Raw genomic sequence first — 15,441 nt, forward strand, 5'->3', positions numbered from 1 at the left:
GAGCATCTTGAGTAGCTTATAGGTTGACAACAGCACACTGCAATGGTTCTCTACTCAGCCGTCAACATCATGCAGATCTGCACCTGCAGTTTGTTATTCACTCTTCCTTTTGGTGCAAGGGAAAAATGGATGAAGTTTAGCATTTGAGAAGCTTGCCAAATTCCTCCCTTTCCCAAAGGCAAGCTAAATCTGTAAGAATATCTTGGGATTTAAATCTTTCCTAAGTGCCTGTTAAAAAGCACTTGTACTGTTTCAAGGCAGGTAGAAATTGTAATGAAGCCAAAGCAACCCAGAAGATACTAAGCAATACCCAGCCCAGTAATAACTTGTACCTGACAGCCACATTCCTGGTGGTGTTTTACCTGTAGTAGAAGAGATCCCAGTTTGCTTCTATTTTTATTCTTTGGCGTCGTTTCCTCAGTATCACTGGCTTCTGAAGAACATTCTGCAAAACAGCCCCCTTTCACAAGTTAGAAGGGGATGATGGGGAGTATCTGTTTCTACTAAGTAAAAAGCTAAGCTTTCTCACTCCTTCAAAGCCACACTAAGTTAAGCCTGGTAAGTAAGGTCTCTTTTCTAGCAAGTAATAGCAACAGACTCCCACAAGTGTTATTTACACCAAGTTAAATCATGCCAGGGAAGCTTTCAGCTGTTTAACAAGTCATTCTTTTTGAAGCCAGTTACCAGTCAGAAAAGCTTGCTCCCCATCACCATAAGCACTCATCAGTTCCCCTCTTTGCTCTTGAGAGGAAATAACCAGAGCAAGTCACACCAGTCAGCCACAAACCTGTCTTGGACACTGAAAGATTCCTTAGTTTGATCAAGCATGAAATCAATCTACTCTACATGAGGTACCACATGCAAGCACAAGTCTGAGCAACACAACCCACACAAGAAGCAGAAACAGACTCACCACATTGTTTCTGTCCTGGTTGTGGTGGAAAGGTGGAAGAAAAAGAGAAGGTACATTTAACAAGCCACAGCCACTGCAGCAATTCCAAGTGGTAATACCAAACTTGCTACCTTTTCTGAGTTACACTTGAGTACATTTGCTGTGCAATCAAACAGCTCAGAACTCCAGAGAGAGAAGTGGTATTTTTAAACCATCTAGAGCAGATTTTAAAGTGCAATCTGCCTTTCCACTACTCTTTCCCAGAGTTCTCCATAGATGCTTTGTTTTGAACCTCGTTTGCCATTATTCCAGAATTCTGTGCCACAATCTACAAACTTGAGCTAGATTTTACTAAGTCAAGGTTCTCTCAGGTTACAGCTTATTGTTACATCAGATCAAGTATGAAGATGGACATTTTCAACACTGCATTGCACTGCTCTTTTCGTCCTTCCTTGCATATATAGTTTCATTCCCACAATGCACAAAAAACAGCTTAGTCAAGAGACTAAAGAAAGTTAAGGGAAACACCTCATGATTCTACTTTGTCATACAGAACACAACAATGAAATTAAAGGAGGCCAACAGTAAGAACCCAAGCAGTGCCTGAGCTATCCTTTAATAATTTCAGATCAAAGCAATCACTTATCACTCTGTGGGTTTATGTACAGTCTTATATTGCAATTTAAGCACTCATCTATATTCAAGCCTCTTCAAGCAGGTTCCATAACTAAAATATCACTAGGATGAATGTGGAATTTTGGATACAAAGACTATTTCATAGTTTCTGCCAAAAGTAGTTTAAAGATTGGTTTTGTCACATTTCAAAGAATTTCCTATTCTCCTGTATAGTTCTCTTGGAAGAAACATGGATAAGCTGTAGGCCAGACTGATGAGGCTGGCTAAAGCAAGAACAAGCTTAAAGCTTAATACATAATGCTGAAGGAATCCATTCACCTGTGAATCTGTGAAGCCTGCTTTCCATTCTCCATGGAAACCATTTCAAACCCAAGATGAAAAGTAGTAAGAGGCAGGTTTGCTAAAAGGAGGCACAGCTATAAAGTCTTCTGCATTTCTACCCTTCTGATGATGTCATACTCCTGATTTCATGGATTGGTAGGTGTTCCTCTATACACTTAAGTGAAGTGGCAGAGTTCCAAACACATTTACCTCTTTTTGAGCTATGCCCATTCTGTCTCTCCAGTGCATCAAGACCAGATCCACCTTCTCTTTGGCAAATTTTTCAACTTCTTTTGCAGCTTTTCCAGCTAGCCTCTGCCACTCTGGCACCTTATTAAACTTGCCATACTGATCCTGCAGGATAAAGCCTGTTAGTCACTCGCAGCTGCAGGTCTGCCAGCTTGTCTGATTGCAGGGCAGTGCAACAGTCAAGCATCTGCATGAGGCCAGTCATCTAGTGGCTGCACCTCTACATAATGGGAGGTGAGACAGCTACATTTACTTACAGTTGCGATTTTTAAGTTATCTCTAACGTGCATCCTGTCAGCATCTTTCTCAGGAACCGGATCAGCACTGTCAAGGTACGCCAGCAGACCTGGTGGCTAAAGACGTTTTAAACGGGTGTTAGCACAAGTGTGGCTAACAGACCAGAGGCCATCACATTAGGGAATGAGACAATTCTTTAGAGCTGCCAAAAAAGAACTTCTGTTTACCTCTAAGCAAGCATGTCAAGCTACAACAGCTTTTTCCTTTAGTTAGTGAAGTGCCACCACCCAACAGAACCAGTTGCCAGAGGCACATCATTAGCTTCAGTACAGCAGAGCTCCTGTCTACATTCTGTTTCTTAAAGGAGCACTTAAGGACTGCATGAAGAAGAAAGCTGATCCCACAGCCACCAATATCCTTTAAACAGCATATGCCAGGGTTCTGGTGTCCCAGACTAGGCATCCCTCTTGCCCTAAGTCCTCCAGTACTGCAGGCTCTCAGATGTTATTTTTTCCCTACTCCATATCCTACATTTACTCACCAAAATACGTTTCAACAAGTTCATAGCAGTTCTGTTCTCAGCTGTCCAGAGGCCGACCAAATGTCTACTTAACTGCCTGAAAAAGCAATTGAAATTAGCAAACCATGTGTTCATTTCAAATAGTTTTAACCACTAAGCTGACACCCTTACCATGCTGGTGAAATGAAGATGAGCAAGAGCTTCGTGCTCTTGGGTAAGAGCACAAAGCATTATATTATTCTAGTTCAAAAATAGGCTTAGCATGCTTTAAAGTGTTGCCTTTAAGAAGTTCCAGTGAAGTTAGTGGAACAGCAGCAGCACATGCTTTTGGATCTAGACCTCAAAAGAACACTTGAGCAATAGAGCAAAAGCTAATCATCTAATAACCAAGTTTATCCAGTCAGTCTTAAGTTAGAGTTAAGAGTCTAAAAGCCATCAAAGAACTGTTAACTGCTCTCCTTGAAGCTCTTCATACCAGTTATTGGCTAGGAAAGCCTTTTTGGGAGCCTGCCTTCTATGCCAACTGACCTTCTGCCAACATTCATCACTAGGCTTCCACTGCATTGAACTGAATCATTGCTTACAAGTGAGTTGTCAGTGTTAGCTGCAAAACAGAACTAGCACGACAGAAGGTTTCATACTAGCTGACCCTTGGATGACATACAGTGACAACAAGTTCCACTTGTTACACTGCTAAGCAACTCTTAAAGCACTTCAGAAACACACAGCTGAAACTTCTGTAACCTTGTATTTGGGTGGAAATAATGCAATTCTCATGTACCCACCCCAGCACATGCTCAGGCTCAGAGCTCAGTTCTACTGACTGCTGAATTCAGGGAATCCTTTCTGTATGAGATCTCTCTCATACAGGATGGGTGATGCTAACTGCAGGCAAGATGCCTGGGGTGTGCACACCAGGATTAACAGTCATGTAATACAAGTTGAACCTCTTTACAAGTTCTAGACATGCTACTTGTCTTTTTTTTCCCCTTAAGGTTTTCAGAGAAAAAATAATAAATAAATACTCAAAAAGAGCCTTTAATGAGCAAACAACCAAAGTTTCATTTTGCTTCATAAAGGAAAAAAAACTGAAATCAAAGGTTTATTAAGTGGCTGCAGCCTCAGCTGCAGCTTGCCCTACTTAAATACATATCAGCTACCACAGAAAATACTCTCCTGAAGAACTGTATGCTCTCTTCCTTAACCTCCCAATGTCTCAATGCTAGCTAGGCCACTTAAGACTTTTTAAGCATAATATTAGGTGAGACTGACATACCTATTGGTAAGCATCCTCTGATCTGTGCTTATTGTAAACATAGCAGTGTGCAAATGACGAGGTAAGGCACCTTCACTGAGGGCAAGGTCTTGCATTTTGGTAGCAATCTCTTTGTCACCTTCCTTTGGAAACAGGGCAAGATGATTACTAAAGAAAGAATCTTAGTTAAGCTGCTTTTATCTTAGTTTACAGTTCCAAGGCCTTCTTGACCATCAGTTACTTCAACTAAAATCCCAAAAGCCAGAAGCTACAGTATGATGGGCTTGAAGTGCAAGTTCTCAAGAGCAACTGACCAAAGAAGTAGCAAAGCCATGGAGCAGATCGACGGTATTTACACCTGTGAGGAAAGTAACTGGACAGGGTAAGATGCATGTCCCCCCTCATAGATCAGGAGGTTGACAGCACAAGTACCATTTCTGCACAACAACTGCAAATTAAAGGTAAACAAAGCACTTGTTGCTTGACTTTGATCAGCAGTAATCATTTAAGAATAACTGGTGCTGTTCAGACAGTCACACAGGTAAGGCAGTCACTCAGGCAAGATACATCAGCTGCAGTGAGTAATTAAGAAAGAGCTTTCACTGCATTTTTAATTGCCCATGTCCCACTATAGCTCAAATGGCAGGAGTTGTAGTCAACAGCACAGCAACTTTTAGTTGATGTTACCATGTGCATCGATGGAAACTTGCAGATTTCTAATGCCTCTATTGCAAGTGTTCACTCCCTTCCTTCCAGGCAAGTACCAGATGCATTTGAGATGCATAAGCCACTAGGATACAGCGAGGCACTAATCTAAGCCCTGAATTTCAACACAGGAAGTGTTGGGAGTCAGTTAGCAAGGTCACCCTGCAACAACCATGAGCACTCCCTGAGCAGTACAGGCTTGGCCCATACCTCTTGTTGTATGGAAGCTAACAAAGCCAGATCACCCTTTGGTGAAGCAGGAAGAACAGAGGCTGGCATCACTAGCCTGCTCTGAGCCATCACTGGCTGCTAATCTCAGTCATGTTCCATCTGATGGTGCGCTGCAGCACACATGGCCTCTCCCCCTTGGCAGGCCCTCTTTAACATGCAGGACAAGTCTGGTGACTGAGGTACACACAACATTGACAGCCAGATCTTGACTGCAGTATGAAAACATGCAAGGCACTGCCTAACATCCCAATTCACATGCTTCCCAACCCCCAAGTGTCAGAGAAAGCAAGGTGCTACATTAAACCCCTCACAACTAAGCGGCTTCCCCACTTTGCCACTGCCCCAAGAGAAGCTAATATAAACTTCTGCTGGGAAGCGACTGCCCTTCCAAAACAGCCAACACACATTAAGTATGCTGTGCCAGGGAACACTGATAAAGCTCTCACCTCTATTATTGCCTTCATTACCAAACCTGCTCCTTTCACAATTGCCATGGAAGGGTGCTAGAAGAGAACATGGACAAAATGATCCAAGTGCAAGATTTGGAGGTTAGATCACCTGCAATTCAGTTTAACTCATCCATGTAGCTGTTCTGCCTCTAGTTCTGGGCAAAAGCTAGCCCCAGGAAGAGTTCCTATCCTACACCTTATACAAGACTCCATCATGCAGCTCTCAGATGGCCTCCTCGGCACTGCACAGCAGTGTACAGAGAAGCTGCAGTAATGCTGGAGAGCCTCTAACATGAGCTGATGCTAGCCAAGAGAAGTATATTGTTTTTATGGAAAGAAAACATTGAGCTCTTAGCTGAAAATCCTAGAATTCTTGCAGGCTCACTAATGAGAAGGATGTTACACTTGATTTGTAACTTGTCACGCTCATTCTACCAAGAGAGACAAAAAAAAGAGTCAGCCTCTCAGGAGAGGAAGACCTGGGCATCTGCTGAATCCAGCTAAATATTTAACTGGTATTCTAAAGTGATTCTAAGAAAAAAGTCTTAGGCTTTTTTTTCTACAGTGATTTGGCACATCATTCACTACAGAATAGCCACCTCACTGACATCTGACAAAGCAGATGTCACTAAGGTTGAGGCACACTAACCAGCTGAACAGGAGGCAAATTTGTCTTTCAAGAGAAAAAAAAGAAAAAAAATTCATATTCACTGACTACCTAAGGCCTCTAATAAGGGTAAAAAAAAATGATGCAGTCTTACCTGGAAGAGCTTAAATAGTGTTCTTCCATTAGATGCCACCATTTCCAACAGCATGTCAAACTGCTGCCCCTCAGTAGTCTCGCTATACGGAGCGCACAGGGCGAACGTCAGGAAGTCCAGGAGCGAGCTAATTACTAGGGCACCTGTCCCATGATCCTGGAATCAGGAAAACATGTCACAGGAATAGTGTTTCTCCCCTGTCAAAGAGCATGCATGCAGATTTCACTCAGTACTCATGATGCTGAAGGCGTTCTTCCTTTCATGGCATGAGATAGTCTGCAGATGAAACTCCCAAGTTTCCAAGAGTGCCATTAGCCTGATTACAGCAATGCTCTGGTGAAGCACTGGCTCCTACAGCACATGGGAGACTCATGAGCTCACACACAGCAGTACAGTACACTACCTTTTCTAATTTAGTAACAGCATACACTATGCTTAGTTAGACAGTACACCCAGATTCCATAGTGAACACGGAAGCATTCACTGCATGACACTCCAGTTCTGCAGAACAGACAGCTCCACTCTAACCTGTCAAGACCCAAACCTATTTAGAACAAGCTTCAGTGCCAGAGACAGCTGTATTGTCTGTGCTTCAACTGCAGCTATAAATACACTCCAAGTACATTCCAGTATGACAAAAATGTTTTCCCAGCAATTAAGAAAAGCACTTAAAGAAGGTATCTGTTTTCAAAATCTGACTTACCACATGGGAATTGAACTTCTCTAGTAGATTTTCTAGAAACTTCTTTGAAGAAAGAAGGGAAGCTTTGTTCAGCTGCTCCTGCCTCAAGTCGTAGTCATCGTGCATGGGCTACAAAAAAAGTGAAAGTATTCACTATGCAGTCACGCTTCAACCCTCTCTTCTTAACAGCTGTAGTCACAAAGCCACATTCTGAACCAGTAACTAGCACATCCCACTTCAAGTTCAGCAGGAAGCCACCAGAGGACAGGTTATTTCATGTTTTAGCACAGTACAGTTTGAAAGGCAGTGCCTGTGCCTGCTAGTTTCAGTAGATTAAAGCCCACATACGCCAAAAGGAAAGAATCTGCAGTTCAGTACTTACACACATGAGAGCACAAAGCATGTCAATAGAGGCATGGGTTACTCCATCATTGTTCCTTTTCAGAGCTTTCACAACCTTCACTCCTAATCGTTCTCGGAATCTTTTGAAAAGGAAGAGAAACCACCAAGGTCAGAGAGGAAGCAAACTTTAGAGTGTCCAGGAAGGGACCCAAGGTGACCTGCTCCCACTGCACTGGGCAAGCCAGTACCTTAACATACCCATAAATTGGGAATTCCTTAGTAGGAAAAGCTTGACTTCACTCTTACCTTTAGCTGAGTGTGCTCTCATCACACTCAGACCATTTTTGTGGTTACAGGACAGTGACAGTACAGGACACCACCCACAGAAGTAAAGGACTTCATACAGTTTTGGGCTGAGTCCATATGTCACTCCTTATAGCATTCAGCTACCCCACAGTCCAGAGTCAGAAACACTCCAAACAATTCTTTCATTTTCCAAAGAACACCAGGCAGATTTTCTGCTTATGTTACCCAGCACAGACACAAACTCCAAGTGGCCTGCACTTACTGTAGGGCTCGAGCTCAACTTCCTAACATGAACTTTTGGTGTGTACTGATGGAAGCAGCAGCCTCAACAAAGAATGAGACTGCCTACTTCAAGGACAGATGAAGGTACATGCTAGAAGTTTTTATACTAGGAAAGACATTAAACTGTACTGGACTCAAGGCAAAGAGCATTGAGCAAAAAGAAACCAGCTTTGGGATCATTTGGGATTCTCAGGTAACTCTACAGCTTTATATCAGTCTCATACTGCTGAAGTAACAATGCTTCTGTATGTACAGGCTGCCAGGCTTTCAGAAGTGATGCCTAACTCCAGTTCCCAGTTTTAAGGATAATACATCATCAATGGATTCTGACTTACTTTGGGAGCTGAGTGAAGGCAAGGAAGCCTGCTTTTGAAGCCACTAGTCTTCTTACTGCTTGGAACTGGCTTTCAAGCTCTGCATTAGACGCTGCCACATCTCCCTCCTGTGAGAGCAGTGCTGTTATGGCATTATTGATGAGCTTCTCCTTGTTCTCTGAGAACAAACCCTGGTTCAGAAATAACAATCATTAATATCCTTATGCACTAGCAACATCTTAAAGGGATGGGCAAAGGATTTACTCTTACATCTTGTGTAACTGCATGTAGCACCCCACTGTAGGAAATGTTTGCATTGAACCGGAACACAGCATCTGCAAAGTTACCATCTGGAAGAGGACATAAAAGTTAAGCACAATGTTCCTGAATACATCCCTGGGTGCTCTGAAGAGCACTACAAAAGCATGTAAGAGGCAGTAGCTTACTTGGAGGAGCAGCTAAAAACCTCAGATGGAGGCTCTCTACTTCTTCATCTACTGGCATGCTGAGCAATCCCCAGCGCTGGCCTTTTTGTGTGGAGGTCATTTTCACACAGACATCTCTGTTACCAGAAGCTCTCACTCCATCTAACAAGCTAGCCAGGAGAGAATCTCTGTGTTTGGGAAAAAAAAAACCCATACAATTTACATCAGAAAAGGGATGCCAAAGACCCAGGTTAAGACAAACAGGGGGGGAAAAAAGGAACAGAATGAAAGGCAGCAACGCCTGGGATCTCTTATTAATCCTGGTGCTGAGAGCTACACCTCTGGAGATGTTTAGGAAAAGACTGGATGGGGCACTTGTTGCCATGGTTTAGTTGATTAAATAGTGTTGGATGATAGGTTGGACTTGATCTTAAAGGTTTCTTCCACAGTATCACTTAGGTTGGAAAGGATAGGTTGGACTTGATGATCCTCGAGGTCAACACAGACCCCACGACTAGACCATGGCACCGAGTGCCACATCCAATCTCCTTCCAACCTGCTTTATTCTATTCTATTCTGCAGAAGACACTACCTTCCAAGTGCCCCTGTATTCATGGTAAAGACAGAGCTGGACACACTATAGCCAGCTGTAGCCTTTCACTAAACCCCAGATTATCTGTTAATGAGTTACATGCTGCAAGCCAATTCAGCCCTGTGCGTGCTGAGAAGGATTAGGCTGCATTACTACTGCAAGTGCACTCAGGGACTGCCCTGTCTTGGTTGATTCTATTTGAAAGAGCTAACAATCTCAAGCAGAGAGCTTGAAAGGCTGACAGAGCTTTACATTTCCATATCACTTAAACCATTCTTTCTTTCCTTGTCTCAGCTGTACTGCTTAACCAAGTATGACACACAGAACAAAACCGCTTTGCAGAAACAGGCTGTGTCCAGCTGTCCAACACCCTTAGGTGTCCTTCAGAAACCTTCTGGACAGACTTGCCTAGCACTGGGGTGAAAGTAAAGGGTAGAGATTTAGATCCTGTAACAAATCTAGGTCTGTAGGGGGCAGACTGCTTTGAGTTAGTTCCAGGGATCAGAGTTTGCAGAAACTGAGAACCTGCAAGGACCACAATGGCAACTTCCACTTGGAAGTGTAGCCCCAGGAGCCCCAGTTACCTTTCTGTTGAAGAGTATTTCCGAATTTGCCCTTTGATGAACTCAATGGTAAAAAGCTGAGGGTTTTCACAGTCACACACTATAGCAAACACCTAAAAATAAGAGAGAACAATCACATTCATGAAGCCATATTTTGTACTCTACAAATTAAGGCCATGTTATGTACATTCCCAAATTCCTCCTACCATCACCTTCTAGAACTTGTATGTGAAGAAGTGACACTGAGAAAGGTTGCCTCTTACCTCGCCTAATGGCTTCAAAGTTGCAATGTTATAGGTAGCTGGGTCCCGCTCAACCAAGCAAGCTTCCGTAAGAGCTAGCACTCTTTTCACAGGCTCCTTAAAAAAAACCAAACCCAACAGGCACATTAGGACAGAGAATTCTCAGCACTACAGACGAACAAGGTCAGTTCAGGGGGGTACCCTTACCATGTGTCGAGGTGTTATTTTCTGAACAACAAACTCTGCTAAGGATGTCACAGATTCGTCATTGCTGTACTTCCCAAAGCGAAGGTTCAAGTACTGCTCGAACTCCAGGGCCTCTTTCCTTACCCGCAGGGAGATACCTATGAAGTTGCCAGCATGCTCTATTGCACTTTTGATAATTTCCTCCCTCTGCTCAGATGCAAACAGGTGCTGCAAATTTTGACAAGAAAAAACCCAACAAAAACCAGGTTAAAAAACCCAGTATCACAGTATAACTTAGGTTGGAAAGGACCTCGAGGATCATCGAGTCCAACCTAGCAACACAGACCCCATGATTAGACCATGGCACCAAGTGCCACGTCCAATCTCCTCTTGAACGCCTCCAGGAACGGTGACCCCACCACCTCCCTGGGCAGCACATTCCAATGATGAATGACTCGCTCGGTGAAGAACTTCCTCTTCACCTTGAGTCTAAGCCTCCCCTGGCGCAGCTTGAGACTGTGTCCCCTTGTTCTGGTGCTGGTTGCCTGGGAGAAGAGACCAACACCTTCCTGGCTACAACCACCTTTCAGGTAGTTGTAGAGGGCAATGAGGTCATCCCTGAGTCTCCTCTTCTCCAGGCTAAACAATCCCAGCTCCCTCAGCCTCTCCTCATAGGGCTTGTGTTCAAGGCCTCTCCCCAGCCTTGTTGCCCTTCTGTGGACCCGTTCAAGTGTTTCGATGTCCTTCTTAAACTGAGGGGCCCAGAACTGGACACAGTACTCAAGGTGCGGCCTAACCAAAGCAGACTACCCATGGCATAGCTCAAGAAATCCCTTCCACAAGTAATCACAGAATCAATAAGGTTGGAAAAGGCCTCAGAGATTGAGTCCAACCTGTCATCCAACACCTCATGACTAACTAATAATCCTCCATCTAGCAACAGACAACCCTTCCAGCAGCCTTTTTAAGTGCATGATACAAAGAAAAGCGGTATTTACTACACAAGAGATCCACTACTGAGCTCACATTTGCCTTTCAAAAACAGAAACCCTACAGCAGCTATTGCTAAAAGATACCCTGCTGCACACCAGTGTGTCTGCATGACATGCTTGCCCATCCTTGGCAACAGATCCTCACAGCCTGGCAGGAGCGAGGAGCCAGAGAGCCACAGTGGTAGCCCCAGCGGTAGCCCCAGCTGCTATTTGTGAGGGCTGTTCTCCAGCCCTGCAAGGCAAGCCTGGAGCAGCTCTAGAGGATGTTATATACTACTAGTTTTATGCTAGAGAAAAGCATGCTGCAGTACAAAAGACGGGGAAAGCCAAATTTAGACACCAGAAGCCCATTTTGTTCACACTGCCTGAGGTAGCTGCATCCACATTAGTAACTACGAGCTAATTCCTAAAGATCCATTTCAGCTGCTCGCAGTATTGTCCACAGAAACCCTTCCAGGATTTTGAAACCAGCATTACATTGCAGTAGTTGCCAAGCAATGCCACCGAGCATCAATCCACAGGCTAAAAAGGTAGCAGCATCTCTGCTCAATCTATTTCTGATGGAATCCATCAGAGATGAGTAACACTGCCTGTCACCTCTGTAACTTTGAGAAGTGCCAGGAAGCTCCACCTCACAGTATAGTCACTACCCAGACAGAAGTAACTAGATGTTTTATACTCTGTCCTTCCAAATATGAAAAAAATAACCAGACAAAAACCCCAACCAATCAAAACAAAACACCCAAGCATTGCTCTCCAATGTTTTGGACTGATTTTCTGTGGAAAAGGCTTTAAAACCCACCAACAAACCCTGAGGCTCCACAGCCAGGTCCCAAAGCTGCACATACTTGTATCCCAGACGATGGTGAAGCCTTATGTTAAATACACAGCTATAAACACATCAAGCACCATACCAAGATGTTCTGGTTTAGTACTCACCAATCTACTAAATCCCCCATAGAGGATACAGAAGCCTCCCTGATAGCCAGTAATATCAACAAAGCCTTCAAAGTTTCTGTAGTCATAGGAGCACAGGACTTTGTTTGTTGCAGGATCTATTTGGTCAATACCTCCAGGAGTCACTTCCAGAATCACAGGCTTCCTTGTATCACTCCAGTGATGTTTGTAGCAGTTATACCTCTGCAGAGAGAGCTACTTTTAGACACACTCCTTTACTACACAGCAATAGTTCTTTCACAATCCAGTAAGCAGCATGGGTATAAAGTTCACAAATGGTATCATCTCCCTTAATGCTCTTTTCTATGTTAAGAACACGTTGAATCAAAGGAAAGGAGCTGTCAACTGACAAGGAAGTCATAGCTTCAACAATGCATCCTTAAAAGAGAACAGCAAACCCCAAACAGCCACTCCAGAAGGAGTAAGTTTCTCTTGCTACAGAAGGTGGTCTGCTCAGACTATGTGCACTGCAGGTAGACAAGGAAACAGCAATTGCAGCAGAGGCTGTTATTCAGCTAATCAAGTTAAACCTAATCACTACAGTGCACATTTTTCATCTCCTGCGGTCGTATTCCATTACAGACTAAATGAAAGCAGGAAAAATTAGAGGTCTGTTCTAAAGCACAGTAAGACAAAGGGGACCTCCATATCCCAGCATGGTTACCATGCTCATCACTGAAGATTTATTATGCAATGCTTTAAGTTACTGTAAGTGTTACCTTCTGTGACCAGCAGACACAAACCCAAACAAAGCCAAGCAAGGCTTATATGGAGCTGATTACTGTATCACCAAAATTCTTTAAATGGCAATCTCATCTTCGATCTGACCTACAGACACCCTTCTAGGACACAATATTCCCACATCAAATGTCCAGGGTGTCAGGCAGAAAAATATTTAGAGTTAGAAGTAAAGTGCTGGAAGTAGTAAAGATTAAAACATAAGTTTGGATTCATTATTCAGTTCGTTCTTCTCTCCAAATGAGAGCTGCAGACAGCAACGCCTTTACTTCAGCAGCAACACCAATTCTTTGTGTGTACCACTGTAAGGCTCAGGCCAAGTGAAGAGAACTGGGATACTCTACTGCTGAAAAGGTTGCCATTGCTTTTGAACAGACTTCCAATTTTCTCTTCTCAAAGCAAGGCTTCAGGCCCAAACCTACAAAAGCTACTTCAGGTAGTGCATGTAGCACAAGCATTAACAGAAGTCTTGAGATCATGTCACTGAACCACACATGATCCAGCCAAGCCAGACACTTACCCGTCCTGTGATTTTGCCTTCTGAGAAGTCTGTCCTGAATCTCTGTTTTTAGAAGAAGTCAAGAATGAATGCAAATATCACAGCAGTTCTCTTCAGGAAGTCTCTGTTTAAGCTAACCTTGATTTAAGGGACTCGGACTAAGCCTCACCATTCCACTGCAGTTTAACACACTCAGAATTTGTAGCTTTACTCACTAGTTAAGAATCATCCATTAGTTGCTGCAACTGATGCTAGATCAAGCTCATTAACAGAACAGCTCAAATGACAGCTTACTTTCCTACTTTTTCTGTAAGGAAAGAAAGCATAGGAAGCTACCACAAATGGTAATGATAACCAAGTACTTACTGCTTGTTTGAAGACAAAACCCCTCCCACCAAAGCAAAGCCAAGTCCCAGACCTTACCAGTGCCTCAGTGAGGAGTTCTGTTCTGTGTTCTGTGGAGAACTTCAGAGTTTCAGACTTTTTCCCGCTCCCCTTGCGAAAAGTGAGACTAAATTCTGTTCCTTGTCCTTTTCCAACAGGAGAAATACTACAGATATCTCCATAAGGCCACTAGAGAATTGAAAATAATTAGGTTATCATGCTAGTAGTTTCAAAGCTACATCTCCTCCCCTCCAAACCCTTAGCACTGATAACAAGTTGCTGTCATGAGACAATAGCTAGTATGCCATGTGACAGCTTGAGCTGCCTATCTGATGCTCTTCAAAGTAAGTGTGTGTCTGTGTCTCAAGTCCCTGCAGGGACATAGCCTTACAGTGATCAAACTTACCCCAGTTCATTCAGAATGCACACCCAAAAGCAAACCACTGCTTATTGGCCAGTAAAGACAAGCTGCCTAAAAGCACAAACCCCACAGAGTATTGGCAACACCACCTTTCTGTCATGTGAGCTGTTGTAGCAGCTACCATACCTTCTGGTTTTGCTGAAATCTTCTCAGACTATAGTTTTTGAAGGCTGAATGCTACTCTGGATGGTTAAGGTGACTCAAAAATCAACTCCAAAAGTGCAAGTTACCTGATTTGTAACTTCTAGTGTGTTGGGGTTGTAGGTGGTGATGGCGTGAGTTCCGACAGAAAACACTCGCTTGTACCTAGAATGCAGAAGACTGTCAGTTTCTGCAGCCACAGGAGAGCCCTGTGGGGCTGCAAAAATGATGCCAAGAGGCTGTAAACAGGCCACTGTTACACAACAGATGTGGAATTCTCTCTGTTGTTAGTCTGAACTTTAGAATAAACCTTTATTTTCAGAATAAACCAAACCAGGTTGGAAGAGACCTTCAAGATCATCGCGTCCAACCCATCAACCAATCCAACCCACCCACACAGCTAACCCATGGCACCAAGCACCCCATCAAGTCTCCTCCTGAACACCTCCAGTGATGGTGACTCCACCACCACCCTGGGCAGCACATTCCAATGGGCAATCACTCTTTCTGTAGAGAACTTCTTCATAACATCCAACCTGAACCTCTCCTGGCGCAGCCTGAGACTGTGTCCTCTTGTACTGGTACTGGGTGCCTGGGAGAAGAAACCATCATCCACCTGTCTACAACCTCCCTTCAGGTAGTTGTAGAGAGTGATAAGGTCTCCCCTGAGTCTCCTCCAGGCTGAGCAACCCCAGCTCCCTCAGTCTTTCCTCATAGGGCTTGTGTTCCAAACCCCTCACCAACTTTGTTGCCCTTCTCTGGACTCGTTCCAGCAAGTCAACCTCCTTCCTAAACTGAGGGGCCCAGAACTGGACACAGTACTCGAGGTGTGGCCTAACCAGTGCGGTGTACAGGGGCAGAATGACCTCCCTGCTCCTGCTGGCCACACTGTTCCTGATGCAGGCCAGGATGCCATTGGCCCTCTTGGCTGCCTGGGCACACTGCAGGCTCATGTTCAGCCTGCCATCGACCAGTACCCCCAGGTCCCTCTCTGCCTGGCTGCTCTCCAGCCACTCTGACCCCAGCCTGTAGCTCTGCATGGGGTTGTTGTGGCCAATGTGCAGAACCCGGCACTTGGATGTGTTCAATCTCATGCTGTTGGACTCTGCCCATCTGTCC

The 15,441-nt window shown here is 44.1% G+C and overlaps 1 protein-coding gene across 4 annotated transcripts in view; it reads right to left on the reverse strand.

Annotated features, from left to right (window-relative positions):
* The window catches only part of DNAJC13 (DnaJ heat shock protein family (Hsp40) member C13), a 51,253-nt gene that overhangs the window by 25,826 nt on the left and 9,986 nt on the right, over window positions 1-15,441 (reverse strand). For 3 of the 4 annotated variants that reach the window (XR_010989059.1, XM_068152862.1, XM_068152861.1), the window contains exons 3-22: window positions 14,412-14,487; window positions 13,800-13,949; window positions 13,398-13,439; window positions 12,122-12,322; window positions 10,212-10,418; window positions 10,026-10,121; window positions 9,784-9,875; window positions 8,629-8,795; window positions 8,453-8,532; window positions 8,204-8,373; window positions 7,321-7,420; window positions 6,960-7,067; window positions 6,257-6,412; window positions 5,493-5,549; window positions 4,132-4,253; window positions 2,877-2,952; window positions 2,356-2,451; window positions 2,060-2,203; window positions 914-928; window positions 363-445 (exon numbers count right to left, since the gene is read on the reverse strand). Coding sequence is in view for 3 of the 4 variants with exons in the window: in XM_068152862.1 (XP_068008963.1) it covers window positions 363-445; window positions 914-928; window positions 2,060-2,203; window positions 2,356-2,451; window positions 2,877-2,952; window positions 4,132-4,253; window positions 5,493-5,549; window positions 6,257-6,412; window positions 6,960-7,067; window positions 7,321-7,420; window positions 8,204-8,373; window positions 8,453-8,532; window positions 8,629-8,795; window positions 9,784-9,875; window positions 10,026-10,121; window positions 10,212-10,418; window positions 12,122-12,322; window positions 13,398-13,439; window positions 13,800-13,949; window positions 14,412-14,487 (2,238 nt within the window). In the remaining variant the exon portion in view is untranslated. The remainder of the gene's footprint in view (window positions 1-362; window positions 446-913; window positions 929-2,059; window positions 2,204-2,355; window positions 2,452-2,876; window positions 2,953-4,131; window positions 4,254-5,492; window positions 5,550-6,256; window positions 6,413-6,959; window positions 7,068-7,320; window positions 7,421-8,203; window positions 8,374-8,452; window positions 8,533-8,628; window positions 8,796-9,783; window positions 9,876-10,025; window positions 10,122-10,211; window positions 10,419-12,121; window positions 12,323-13,397; window positions 13,440-13,799; window positions 13,950-14,411; window positions 14,488-15,441) is intronic. The other variant, XM_068152863.1, reaches the window with a different exon arrangement.

The sequence above is a fragment of the Melanerpes formicivorus genome, unplaced genomic scaffold (genome assembly GCF_026170545.1).
Source record: "Melanerpes formicivorus ecotype bairdi unplaced genomic scaffold, bMelFor1.0.p_v2 SCAF_24, whole genome shotgun sequence".
Taxonomy (NCBI): domain Eukaryota; kingdom Metazoa; phylum Chordata; class Aves; order Piciformes; family Picidae; genus Melanerpes; species Melanerpes formicivorus.